At 33.7% G+C, this 14,943-nt stretch overlaps 1 protein-coding gene across 1 annotated transcript in view; it reads right to left on the bottom strand.

Moving 5' to 3' along the window:
• The window catches only part of LOC149776694 (ankyrin and armadillo repeat-containing protein-like), a 131,545-nt gene that overhangs the window by 61,010 nt on the left and 55,592 nt on the right, over positions 1-14,943 (bottom strand). Inside the window, exons 9-10 of the mRNA XM_089941331.1 lie at positions 10,770-10,971; positions 5,306-5,514 (exon numbers count right to left, since the gene is read on the bottom strand). Of these exons, the coding sequence (XP_089797457.1) occupies positions 5,306-5,514; positions 10,770-10,971 (411 nt within the window). The remainder of the gene's footprint in view (positions 1-5,305; positions 5,515-10,769; positions 10,972-14,943) is intronic.

Here is a 14,943-nt window from a genome sequence, read left to right as displayed (position 1 = left end):
AGCCTCTGGTATCAGAGGTCCCAAATTTAAATCCTTCTGGTGGCAATATCAGTATTTGTGAATAACTCAATCAGGATCATTGTCAAATATGATGCTAAAAAATGTGACATCCACTTGGTGGTCCCTTGTGCAAAGACACTGACACCCTGTAAAAGATCCTTCCAATGATATTCAAAAATGGGTAGGTACCTGTCACCCCTGAAAGTGCCTAAGTACACCTGACCATAATATATGATGATGTGGCAGAAATAGATACACAGATACAACACCTAATATGTCAGCAGAGCTAGTAATACTGCAGTTAAATGGTGTGAGAGCTGGTAATACTGCAGTTAAATTAGCGTGATATCAAATTTTCTTCCATAAAATTGCACCAAGTGTTTTGGGCTGATCTTAAACTGTAGAAAGTAATTAATGAACTACAGTGTAGATTAAAACAAAGTAATTAAAAAACTACAGTGTAGATTAAAATGAAGTAATTAATAAACTACAGTGTAGATTAAAATGAAGTAATTAATAAAATACAGTGTAGATTAAAACGAAGTAATTAAGAAACTACAGTGTAGATTAAAACGAAGTAATTAAAAAACTACAGTGTAGATTAAAATGAAGTAATTAATAAACTACAGTGTAGATTAAAACAAAGTAATTAATAAACTACAGTGTAGATTAAAACAAAGTAATTATAATAAACTACAGTGTAGATTAAAACAAAGTAATTAATAAACTACAGTGTAGATTAAAAGGAATTTTGTGGTATGAATACTGGCAAAAAATTCCACGAATATTATTTAAAAATATTCAAAGGAATATGTCTGACATGAAATAATGGATATCATTACATGACTTTAAAACAAAGATCAAAATAAAAGCTCAACATTTTTTACAGCAATGACACTGTTTCAATAGGTTGGTGTTACAGTGCTCACTCATAACAATAACACCATCTTCACCAGGAAGGTGATACAGCAATCAATGAAAATGCACTCACTGATAATGATGACACCATCTTTTCCCGGAAAGTGATACTACACTCACTGACAAAAATTACATCTGCTGTAGACTGGTGATACAACTATCACTGATAATGATGACACCATCGTTTCCTGGAAAGTGATACTACACTCACTGACAAAAAGTACATCTGCTGTAGACTGGTGATACAACTATCACTGATAATGATGACACCATCTTTTCCTGGAAAGTGATACTACACTCACTGACAAAAATTACATCTGCTGTAGACTGGTGATTGTTGTTGTTGTTGTTGTTGTTGTGGGGTTTAACGCCATTTTTCAGCACATGATAGGCTATACATGGCAGCCAGTATTAATGGTGGAGGAAGAACCCGGAAAAACCCCGGAAAAAGAACCACCGACCCTCGAGAAGCTACTGGCAAGCTTTCTCACATACCCACATTGGCTGAATCTTAGACTCGAACCGCCACAGACAGAGGTGAGATGGCAGTGATCCGTAACGAAGAGCGCTTTAGACCACTCGGCCACTCGGGGCCCCGTAGACTGGTGATACAACTATCACTGATAATGATGAACTCCATCTTTTGCTGGAAAGTGATACTACACTCACTGACAAAACTGACATCTGCAGTAGACTGGTGATACAACTATCACTAATAATGACCAATACTGTCTACAGCAAAAATGTGACTCCACACCCACAGATAACAATGACACCATCTTCAGAAGGAAGGTGACTGAGCACTTGCTGATAACAAGGACTCCATCTTCAGCAGAAGGGTGATACAGGACTCACTGTAAGTCTCTTCATTAAAACATGCTTTCTGTTATAAGGCAAGTATGAATTCTATTTCATTAAGTGGTGGTAAAATTGCATGTTTCATATTCTTCATTATAAAGCAGTCTCATTGTATTCAATGGCTCCCATTGATAGCATTATAATGACTGAGTAATGAATCATGTACTTCATTATAAAGCAATCTCATTGTACTCAATGGCTCCCATGGATAGCTTTATAATGAAGGAGTACTGAATCATGTACTTCATTATAAAGCAATCTCATTGTACTCCATGACTCCCATGGATAGCATTATAATGACTGAGTAATGAATCATGTACTTCATTATAAAGCAATCTCATTGTACTCCATGATTCCTATGGATAGCATCATAATGACTGAGTAATGAATCATGTACTTCATTATAAAGCAATCTCATTGTACTCCATGACTCCCCTGGATAGCATTATAATGACTGAGCAATGAATCATGTACTTCATTATAAAGCAATCTCACTATACTCAATGACTCCCATGGATAGCTTTATAATGAGGGAGTACTGAATCATGTACTTCATTTTATGTCAATTTTGCTATACTCAATTGCTCCCAAGGTCAGCTTTATAATAAGGGAGTACTGAATCACGTACTTCATTACAAGTCAATCTTGCTATACTCAATTGCTCCCATGGTCAGCTTTATAATAAGGGAGTTCATTACCTACATCTAAGTGCAAATTCTTTTTGTATTTCAGCCAAATCTCTAAATATCAGGTATCATTACACTACAACAGCTTATAATGTGACAGGTATCATTACACCATAATAACTCTTACTGTTAGTTGAGTGTATATTATTGCATGTTATTATATGCTCATTTTTTTTCTCTGTTAACTTTACATTGTTAGAATCATGCAGTATTTTTCCATACTGCACAGCTTCATATTGCACGGCTCATGTGTCTAAAAAAAGTATCTTGCATTAGGAACTACTTTGTAAGCAAATAATGTATGCTCATATAGTAGATGCTTTAGCTTTTCTGGTTTATTTGATTTGTTTGTGGATGAACTAAACGAGCTGTTTTGGTCCATTTGAAAGCAGATATAATAAAGTTAACGAAGTGAATGAGTTCACTGTGTCACAAATGAAATTTTCAAACAATGTGATATTCATAATGTCCACAATAAACATGACAGACACAGTATCGAAAATATCATTCTGGTCATTCAAAGAGCTATCTAGAAGAAATATGTGTAACTTTTCCACATACAGAATGGTTCAGACTAAGACCAGTCCTCGCTAGGGTTTATAACTAAAGCATAGAAAAGCATATTGAGGCCAAGGATTACTGCATATCCATCTGATACATACCATTTTACAAGTCAGTCCAAGGGGCCCCAAGTGGCAGAGTGGTCTAAAGCGTTCTCCGTTATGGATCACTGCCATCTCACCTCTGTCTGCGTGGGTTCAAGTCTCAGATTCGGCTAATGTGGGTATGTGAGAAAGCTTGCCAGTAGCTTCTCGTGGGTCGGTGGTTCTTTCCGAGGTTTTCCCAGGTTCTTCCTCCACCATTAATACTGGCCGCCATGTATAGCCTATCGTGTGCTGAAAAATGGCGTTAAACCCCACAACAACAGCAACAATAACAACAAGTCAGTCAAAACACTAAATTTAAGGGAAAAAATGCAACTAAAGGTTTTGGCAGAAAACTAAGAGCCTCAGAGCCAATAAGCCAAAATGACAAAGAAGTCTTATTTCCACTAGCTGTCACACAGTAGCTGCTTTGCAAATCTTCTTCTTTAAGTTTTTGAATACAATGTTTTGTGTGTAGTCAAGCATTAGAAGCCATGCAGGTCATGTACTTAGCTGGAGTCCTTCCATCAGGGTGCATGCAAGTGACAGTGCACAAACGTATACATGTGTCTTCTTTAGCTTGTAATAAGAAGAGCATTAAAATATACTTACATATTTGCATCTTAAATTTTATCAAAATGTACTTTCCTAGTTCTGCATATCCAAATTACATGGCCCATGACATGGGTTCCAAAACTTGACACATACCACAAAACTGTATTGTAAATTTTTGACTACATTAAAACAGAAATCACACTCTCCCTATTGCACTCAAAATAAAATGAATGTGATATTCCATAGCATCTTTTTGATAATTTCAATTAAAAGAATTAATATTTTTTGCACATTATGATTCCAAACAATCATTGATGGAACAAATGTATGGTTCATTCAATGCCAGTCCACCGCTCAAGTCACATGTACATGATACCGAATTGACTCAGCTAACAAATCCAGTCCATCATAAGCAGAAAAGCAAAATTGAGTTGGATCAACAGAAAAACAAAACCCATCCATTCCAGACCAATTAGAAAGTTGTTGTAATGCACATCCATTAAAAATATAACTCCAAATTTCAAGTTTAACCAAAACAAAATATTTATAAAACTAATGTCGAAAACACAACAAAGTTCAAAGGTCACTAGGTGGTGCTATGTGTGCATTAATATTGCTAGTGTGTATTTATTAATTTACAGTTGTTTATTTATTTTGGAATACAGAAAAAATTAATTTACTTTGTTTTTTGTAGTGAATTCTTTTTCTTATTTACCTTTTGGTGGAAAAACAAAATGAATAAAGTTTACTGCATTTTTGGGGGGAAAATATGAACTCATTTTTGTTTTAATAATACTTCACTCCCATGGTCGTGCAGTATTACTCAGAAAAACTTGGTCATATTTTCCCATACAAATGCAGTAACCTATAAATACTCTATATTGTTCAAATTTAGTGTGCATTATTGCATAATACTGTATATCATTACAATTTAATCTGCATTATTGCATGATACTGCATATCATTACAACTTAATGTGCATTACTGCATAAAATTGTATATCATTTAAATTAGAATTTTGTGTGCAATATTTATAGGTTACTGTATTGTATGAGAAAATATGAACAAGTTTTTCCGATGGAAATACTGCACTATCTTGGGAGTGCAGCATATCCATCTGACAAAACGAGTACATATTTTCCCATACAAATGCAGTAACCTTTTTAATTAATACTGTATAATGTTAGAATTTAGTGTGCAATACTGCATAATACTTTATATTGTCAGAATTTAGTGTGCAATATTGCATAATTAATACTGCACAATGTTAGAATTTAGTGTGCAATATTGCATAATACTGTATACTGATAGAATTTAGTGTGCAATATTGCATAATACTGTATAATGTTAGAATTAAGTGTGCAATATTGCGTAATATTGTAATTACCTGTTTACTTGTTGCTTTAATGATTTCATGTACTAGATATATTTGCTGTAAGTCAACCAAACTTCAAACTAAAAAGACACAGATCTACCATCACGAAATGCACCAGCAGATCTTACTCTCATATATAAATGGCCGCTTCGCCTGAACATCACCCCTTACCAAAATAACACAGGGGATTCCACCACCCATCCCTGAAATAAAATCATGGAGAAATCAATAAATACAGGAAATTATTAATATCACTTATTATTACTCACTGACTAGAGCTTTCCAGACTGGTACTTTGGGATTGTCCCACTCTATAAGGTACTCTAGAACATTAGTATGGAACCGGAGACCTGCTAGCTGCACCATTCCATTTCCTTCATTATCTGTCTTTGTGATGTCAGCATCCAACTCAATCAGGCACTTCAATGCTGCAAGACCACCTGAACTGGCAGCCAGCAGTAATGGGGTGGATTTCAATCTTTGGAGGTATAAAAAAGAGGTAAATCAGATCTCAGATCAATATTTTAAACCAAATGCATTGACATACAATGAAAAATCCCATCCCAGGAATCAGGGTTCTCCTTCATAAATCTTTATTCTATATTTCGAGTGTTAAATGTTACTCCAGATGTAGAAATCTTACTCACAATGCACCAATGCATGCTTCTGATTGGTTGAAATATTTTCTAAAGATCTGGAGCTAAGTGAAGTTTTATAACTGTTGGGCCTAAACTCTATTGTATAGCATCATCCAACTTAAGTCAAATGATATTCCAACTCAGTCCAAAATTTCCAACTTAGAACTCACCAGGATTTCACCAAGTCACAGGCCTATGGTGACTTGGTTCAAACTGGCTGTGTTTATTAGCCCAACAGAACACACAGAAATAAATACATGAAACATTACATATATATGGCCTTGTTTTTTGTTAAATTTTTGTATTCATTTTATGTGATAAATGCTTGTCAATTGCAAGTACATCATAACTACCTGTGAAATTAAAAGCATGTCTCAATGCATGCATGCACACATGTCAATGCATCCAAGCACACGTGTCAATGTATCTAAGTACATGTCAATATATCTAAGTCAATATGTCAGTGTATCCAAGCACACATGCCTTTGGTTGTAAATACCAAAAATATTGTGCTGTATGAGCCTACCATACATCCTTTTCACTTTCAATAATTTCCAAGATCTTGACAATATATGCTGGCCATATTTCAAATCTGATCCAATCTGGAATTATGCCTTTAAGAGTGGTACTAAGCTCAGCCAATCAGATGCAAGATCACCTCATTAAAGTGTATCACTGAAATTATCCAAGATTTTGATAACATAAGCATATACCGGTACTCCAAGTTTAATTAAAACTGAACAGAAATACATATATGTGACCCTCCCAAAAATATCTATGTACTTCAACGCTGAATTTGCTATATGCACTTCTTGGCGGGTCTAAATAATGAGTTTCCATAGGAATATGGATGTATACAAATCCAAATGAAGTGAATACTTGCCATTTAAAGGTATGTAGCATCAAATTCTAAAAACTGTCACCCATGATTGAAACAGTCAGTGTTGAATGTGCACATGTCCTGTGTGATTCCTACTATAGTCAAACTCTTGCTTGGAAATCAAACAAAAGTTCTTGTGCAAACAGAAGAAAACTACTCACATAATGACCCAGGCCTTGAATTCTCACTGAGATAAGAATCCTTAACGCAAGTCCTGAGTGAGTGCAATGAAACATTTGCCATTCCCATTGAAAATCCTCCCTCTTTTGAAATGAAAACTCCCGACCAAATATTTTGAAAATCTCCCAATTTGCCCTAAGCTGACTTCCCTGTTCAATTATATATATGGAAATATGACTACAAGTCTGGTCAGAATTTCTGTCAATTGTAGAGGAAAACCTCACTTCATGTAATGTGTTGATCCCATAGTATATCGATCCCATCCAAGATCTTGACGATACTAGCCTGTATTTAAAGTTTGATCAATTCAGATCAGAAATATGGCTTCCAGTGAGGTAAAGTTCAGCCAATCAGATGCAACATCACCAAATTAGAATCGGATATTTTGCTCATTATCGAACTTGTCCAAGATCTTAATGAAATAAAAATACATTTAAATTTTATTTAAAATCAGACCAGAAATAAGATGTCAATGAAGACAACTAGTGCAGTCAATCAATAAGATCACCTAATTAATACGTATGGCTCTTGCTTATTGTCAAATTTATCCAAGACCTTAATGATGAAATCAATTATTATAAGTTTGATCAAAATTAGAAAACATATATGGCCTCTAGCCAATCAGATGCAAGATCACCTTATTAATATGCAAGACCTGATCTTATCAAACTCATCTGAGTCCTTAATAATAAAGGCATATTTTCTGAGTTTGATCAAAATCAGATCCGAAATATGGCCAACAGAGTCATAACAAGGTTAACCAATCAGATGCAAGATCACCTCATCAATATGCATGGATGATGCTCGTCAACGAACTTGTCAGGGATTTTGATGATATAAGCCCATATTCCAAGTCTTATTGAAATTGGATCAGAAATGTGGACTCCTGAGTTGTAACAAGAATTGTTGATGGACAGATGCATGATGCAAAATACATAACAGACAATGCACAATGGATACAATGCCATACCATAAACTGATTTCACCTTATGACCAGGTCAGCTAAAAACACAACAACTTGTATTTCACTTGGCCTTATGGCCAGGTCACCTAAAAATGCAAAAACATGCATTTCGCTCAACCTTTGCAACCCTGTCATCTAAAAACACAACTCAAATTTATGACAAAAGGTGCAAAGGAGAACAGATGACAAACAACACATGCATAAAATTAATACATACTGTATATTTGCACTGTAATATTCAGGGGAGATATAATTTAGAAAAACAGGTACAAAAAGGTCTCTTGTTTATAAGAAATTTAAATTCATAGTTGTTCAGCAGCCAAAAGATTGAGTCAGAAACCCTATCCATGAACTCAGACTGGAACACTTTTTCAAAAACACCTTAAAACTCAATACTTTGAACCGACAATGAACCAAGTAAAACAGTTTCAGATGTTATTTTATAAATTCACTCCTTATTTAAAATTAGAAATATATATCTCAATATAAAGGGACCTTTATGCATTGGACAGTTTACAATTATATATAAATATTTTGCTGGGTCTTAAAAACCAGTTTAAATTATCCTGGAAGTTCAAGAAAGGAATTTAAAAACAATTATATGCTTTCTAATCTGGCCTTTTTCTGATGAAGAAAATAAATTGTATTCTCTACTAAAATATGTGTCAATAAGAAAACAGATCACCACCAATCTGACAACGGTGAAGGGTAAAGTTGTAATTAAACAGGGGAAAACACTGTTCTTTCTAGAGTGGGTGGGTGTGAAAATCACATTTGACCCAGATCTTCCTAATGTAAAGACTATGGTAAATTTGCTTTTAATCCATGCAGTAATTCTAAATTTATTAAGTGGAAATGAAATATGCAGTGGACAGAGTATGACAGGATGGAGGAACATGGCCAATGCCTATGTTGGTACTAGTTATTGGCAAAATCTCCAATGGGGATCCAAATTTTCAGAGGCTAATTTATTTAATAAAAAAAATAACACATTTTGCAACTTAAAAATAACCAGATTGTGAAGGCATTTTCCCTTGAAGTCACTGACACCTGCTACTATATGAACTGTATAGCAAATTGTAAAAGTTGTATACATTATGTGTCACTAGCATCTGTTAATATATTACTATAACCACTGACATCTGTTAATATAACATTGTAGTCACTGACATCTGTTAGCATAACACTGTAGTCACTGGCATCTGTTAATATAACATTGTAGTTACTGACATCTGTTAATATAACATTGTAGTCGCTGATATCTGTTAGTATAACATTATAGTTAATGACATCTGTTAATATAACATTATAGTCACTGGCATCTGTTCATATAACATTGTAGTCACTGACATCTGTTAATATAACATTGTAGTTACTGGCATCTGTTAATACAACATTGTAGTCACTGACATCTGTTAGCATAACACTGTAGTCACTGACATCTATTTATACAATATTGTAGTCACTGACATCTGTTAGCATAACATTGTGGGGGCCCCGAGTGGCCGAGTGGTCTAAAGCGTTCTCCGTTATGGATCACTGCCATCTCACCTCTGTCTGTGTGGGTTCGAGTCTCAGATTCAGCCAATGTGGGTATGTGAGAAAGCTTGCCAGTAGCTTCTCGTGGGTCAGTGGTTCTTTCCGGGGTTTTCCTGGGTTCTTCCTCCACCATTAATACTGGCCGCCATGTATAGCCTATCGTGTGCTGAAAAATGGCGTTAAACCCTACAACAGCAACAACAACAACAACAGCATAACATTGTAGTCACTGAAATATGTTAGTACAACAATGTATAGACTGTACACCAATATGCTGGTCTATAAGTCATTACGTTTTTACCTGGAAGTCTGGGCTTCATCTTATACCACTAATTGAATTATTTATGGAATATGTCATTCAAACAGATTTATCATATGTAATTTTGCATATGTAAAAAATAAATATTTTTTTCCAAAGTACAAAGAAAATTGTGTACAAAAATTTTCCATTTTGTGGCAGAGATAGTATACAAAAAAATACTGGACCAGACATTGAAAAGGAATTAAAAATATTTACATGATTATTAGTATGAAGTTCACATGCATAAGATGTAATTGCACTAAAATAGCATGCACTAGTAATATATGTTGTCTTAATTTGATTATATATATGTGTATTATAACTGACAAGGTAGATAATGAATAAACATGACAAAGTCACAGGTATTCCACTGCAACTCATGATCACATCTCTCTCTCTCTCTCTCTCTTGGCAACATCTCTCTCTTCAAAACAAAACTGTGCAAAAGGCACCAGTGATGCAATTACCAAATTGCTGGCAAACTGCAATAGCATACAGTAACACATTTAAATAAACATTCATGTAAAAAGAAGTGACTCGTGAAAAAGACAAACCAAGGTATTGATCTAGCCTCATCTGATATTCCACATCAACTTTTATATGGACAAAGGATGGAAAATATTCAAAATTAGTAAATTTGACTTAAACTCCACATCGACTTATAGGCCGGCAAATACGGTACATGATGTGTCACTGACATATCTGAGTATAATACATTGTGCAGGTTGTATACATGATCTTAGGGACAAAACTTCCTAACAAAGATGATTAAAAGAAAGATTCATGAGAAACAAGAGAAAATATTAGTCAGTAATGAGTAATGAAAGAGTTGACAAGGAGCCAGATCAAAATGTAAATTTCTATTGCGCAGTCATTTTCTTGTACATGAGATAATCTGATATGTTATTCAGAGCAAAATTTAATGAGTTGGGGAAATTCAAGTGCTAATCTAGAAAGCAATATATGCCCCTCTATTGATATGGTGTATAATGATTACAAAATTATCCCAACAAGTTAACTTCAAAATTTAGAATGCAAATTAAATACTAGGGAGTATAATTTTGAGCTTGAACCTAAATGCACTTGATCTCTCCTTCCCCATTCCCACAAGAAAATTTCTGACAAAAATTCTATTCAAAGATTAACATTTGACATTAACTTTTAAGCTCCATCTTTAAACACACGTGCATCAACATGGCATTATGAATTTGTTTTCTACAAAAGTTCATACTCATTTTTAGTGGTAAGTTCCTTGACTCCAGCATTTTTCCGAATCATCAACTTGATTACTGGCTCATGGTCATAAAATGCCGCATGGTGGATAGGTGCCCAGCCTTGAGAGTCAAAAGCATTCACGTTGGCAAAGTTGGCAATGAGACAAGCCACGGCATCAAGTGCACCGGATCGGGCTGCCACATGAAGGGCTGTAGGACCTGAATTGTAACAAAAGAAGCATAGGTACAAATTCTACAAATAAAGGCAAGCTAACATTTTCAACAATCAAACTTGTTCATGTTTATCTGTATTAATTGGAGAACAAAATTACTCTGAGTTTAAAAAATAGTCACATAATTTTTAAACAAAACAGTGGATTATAGTAAAAGTTAAAGTTAAACAGAAATAAAATAATTAAACAAACTTGAACAACAACTTGACTTAAAATGTTCTGAGCAACAAATGAAATAGTATTTTATATCGTTATAATTAATTAAACAAGGTTCCTAACAATTCTGTAAACATCTACAACACAGTACAGTAGTCAAATCCAGACCAGATAAACAAGCAACATAATGTCATGAATTAAATTGTGTATTTATTATTTAATTATTAACATTAATAATATTGCATTTACTTATAACTGTGAACTGCCTGACAACTAAAACAAAAAAGAATATGTATAAGGAGCAATTTTCAGTCGGAGGTTGTTTTGTCTGAAATAATCAGTGAGGTGGGAAATTTTATGATTGATAATTTGCAGAAAAACTTGATTTTAACTCCATATTTTGAAAACTTTAATGCCACATTCCCCCCCACCAAAAAAAGATACTAAACTCTGATAAATGTACGACATGATTTTTGTGGTTCTCAAAAATGAAGATGAAAAACACTTAGCAAAAAATGAACAGGAATCACAGGCGAAATCCAGGAAAGGATGGTGAGAGTCACACCATTAGGCACATGAAATGACATGGCTAGTGTTATCCTGCATATTAATGACACCTATGTATATCAATGACACAAGACATATTAATAACACCTATGCATATTAATGACATTTATGCATATCAATGACATTATGCATATTAATGACACCTATGCATATTAATAACACCTATGCATATTAATGACATTTATGCATATCAATGACATTATGCATATTAATGACACCTATGCATATTAAAGACACCTATGCATATTAATAACACCTATGCATATTAATGACATTTATGCATATCAATGACATTATGCATATTAATGACACCTATGCATATTAATGACATGCTTATTGATGGCCCCTATCCCTATTAATTACATCTATGTATATTTATGCTATGCAAATTAATGACATTCATATTAATGACACCTATGCATATCATGACACCTATGCATATCAATGACACCTATGTATATTTATGCTATACATATTAATGACATTCACATTAATGACACCTATACATATCATGACACCTATGCATATCAATGACACCTATGTATATTTATGCTATGCAAATTAATGACATTCATATTAATGACACCTATGCATATCATGACACCTATGTATATCAATGACACCTATGTATATTTATGCTATGCATATTAATGACATTCACATTAATGACACCTATGCATATCAGTGACACCTATGCATATCAGTGACACCTATGCATGCATATCTACAACAACCAATGTTAAATTTTCATTAAAGTTCCATATCTATATCAGCCACATTACACAACCTACAAAGGGTCAGCTAACTGTTCCATACCATTTAGTATTAATGACAACTAACTCTTCCATACCATTTAGTAGTACCATTTAGTATTAATGACAACTAACTCTTCCATACCATTTAGTAGTAATGACAGCTAACTGTTCCATACCATTTAGTATTAATGACAACTAACTCTTCCATACCATTTGGTAGTAATGACAGCTAACTGTTCCATACCATTTAGTATTAATGACGACTAACTCTTCCATACCATTTAGTAGTAATGACAGCTAACTGTTCCATACCATTTAGTAGTAATGACAGCTAACTCTTCCATACCATTTAGTAGTAATGACAGCTAACTCTTCCATACCATTTAGTAGTAATGACAATATTACATTTTAAATTCCATTTTTCAAAATATTCCCTTAACAGAAATATGCTACACAAAAAAAATCCACAGGAAAATGATAAAACTTTATTGCTATTATTCACAACCACTTAGGTTTATCTACACCAATCACATATCAAGCCTACGAAGTTTGAACAAAGTCATCCAAGCGGTGTGGGTGGAGATTTGATTAAACTTGGTTGCAGGCATTCAATGGGAGTGATGGAGCCAATCCATACTCATTCAAAAAGGGCTTGCAAAGAAGCTGTAGATCACCTGGAATCGCTGTCTCAGTGTTGCCATCAGTTAATTAGTACACAACACAAACCTGTTCTACCTCAAAAAAAGCATAATAAATTCAATCAAAATCAATAACTATAGCACAGTCCATATTTATAGCCTTGGGAAAGTGAGCTCTGTTTTAAGAAATCTCCACATCAATGATTGTAATGAATGCTATTTTATGTTTGCTATACAATGAGTTCCCACACACTAAAACAACTATAATTGATGATCTTGGTTCATTTTGGTGGTTAAAAAAATGTTTTTTTGTAATTACATGCAACAGACAATATGACTGTCATGTTCATAAGATCTGGAGTTGAATGCAGCTTTAAGTGAACTTGATAAATACTGCAGTCATTGTTATAGTGTACATAATAAATGACCGAGACAAAATTGACAGTGCTTTACTTACTTTTCTTACAAAAAGCTGGTGGAATATATTCACAATTGAAATAAAAGAAATGATGAATATTCATGTTATATTAGGTACACAAATTTAAATATTTAATATGAATGAATACCAATAAAAAGTGAATAATACAAAAATCAAACCAAACAATGAAGACAATATGAAAGCAGTGCAGCAGGAAATTAGATGTTAGTATGAATTAAGTAATCACTTTTTTCAATACACCTGGATACTATCATAAGTTCATTATTAATAATAAATTCCTTTAATTAGATATTTAATCAGGCCTGAATTTTACCAATAGAACAAAAGTTATGACTGAATGTATAGAATCCAGCATGGGTGAAATTTAGGTCAGACATTAAAACTGACCAATCAAAATGTCTTCAATTTTGACATCATGAAACTTACTGCATGTTCTTAAGTTTTCAAACAAATGTTTATGAATTATGTTTTTGAAGTGTACAAATAATTATAGGCAAAGAAATGATGTTTTGTTACTAATCAAATTTTCAAGCTTAAATTAAGGCAAAGTTTATCTGTACCAAAAATTAGAGGAAACATTATTTCTAATTATTATGGATCGATAATACGTTAAAATTTAGTGCATGAAAATTAAAAGATATTACAGCACCCATAATATAAATTATCTTTGGCTTCAAAATGTTTGTGATATTACTAAATGAAGCAAGTTTTACTAAAACCTCTTAATAGAATTATACGATAAATTAAAACTTGAATAATCGAGTAATCTTTAAAAAGCATTTGACATTTTTTAAAATAATTTAATCTTAAGCATCAACTATAAGCATAGGGATTAAACATGTTACAAAAATGTGAGGACTGCTGTATTTATTTAGCATTAACTAAACGTACTGAGAAAAATTCCAACAGACCGCTCTGGTGGCATAGTGGTTGGAGCATCTGCCTGTAGGAGGTCATGGGTTCAATTCCCTGAGTCATACAAAAGACTTATAAAAATGGTATTAACAGCTGCCTTGCTTGGCACTCAGCATTAAGAGGTTAGTGTTAGGACTGGTCAACCTGTTGTCAGGATAATGTGACTGGGTGAAACATCATGCTACATGTCTTACGGCATGATGCCCCAGTGTTAGACATCACTATAAACTACCACATTGCAGACATCGTAGCGATATGACTGAAAAATTTTTAAAAATCCAAATCACACACATACAAAAATTTTAAAAAAACTTTATATTCAGGTGCTAGTATACATATAATGTCATATAAAAGATTAAGAATATGCAAATTAGCGGCAAAGAAAAGACCAAGAATGTGGAGGCTGAAATATATTGGTATAAAATGACATTTCTCAGTGTAGATAGGTTCAGGTTCAGTGATCCCATACCTGCACCATACCTCAAGAA

Source organism: Sinohyriopsis cumingii, chromosome 18 (genome assembly GCF_028554795.1).
Source record: "Sinohyriopsis cumingii isolate HCF-2022 chromosome 18, ASM2855479v2, whole genome shotgun sequence".
In the NCBI taxonomy this organism is placed as follows: domain Eukaryota; kingdom Metazoa; phylum Mollusca; class Bivalvia; order Unionida; family Unionidae; genus Sinohyriopsis; species Sinohyriopsis cumingii.
This window is presented reverse-complemented; position numbering and strand designations above follow the sequence as displayed.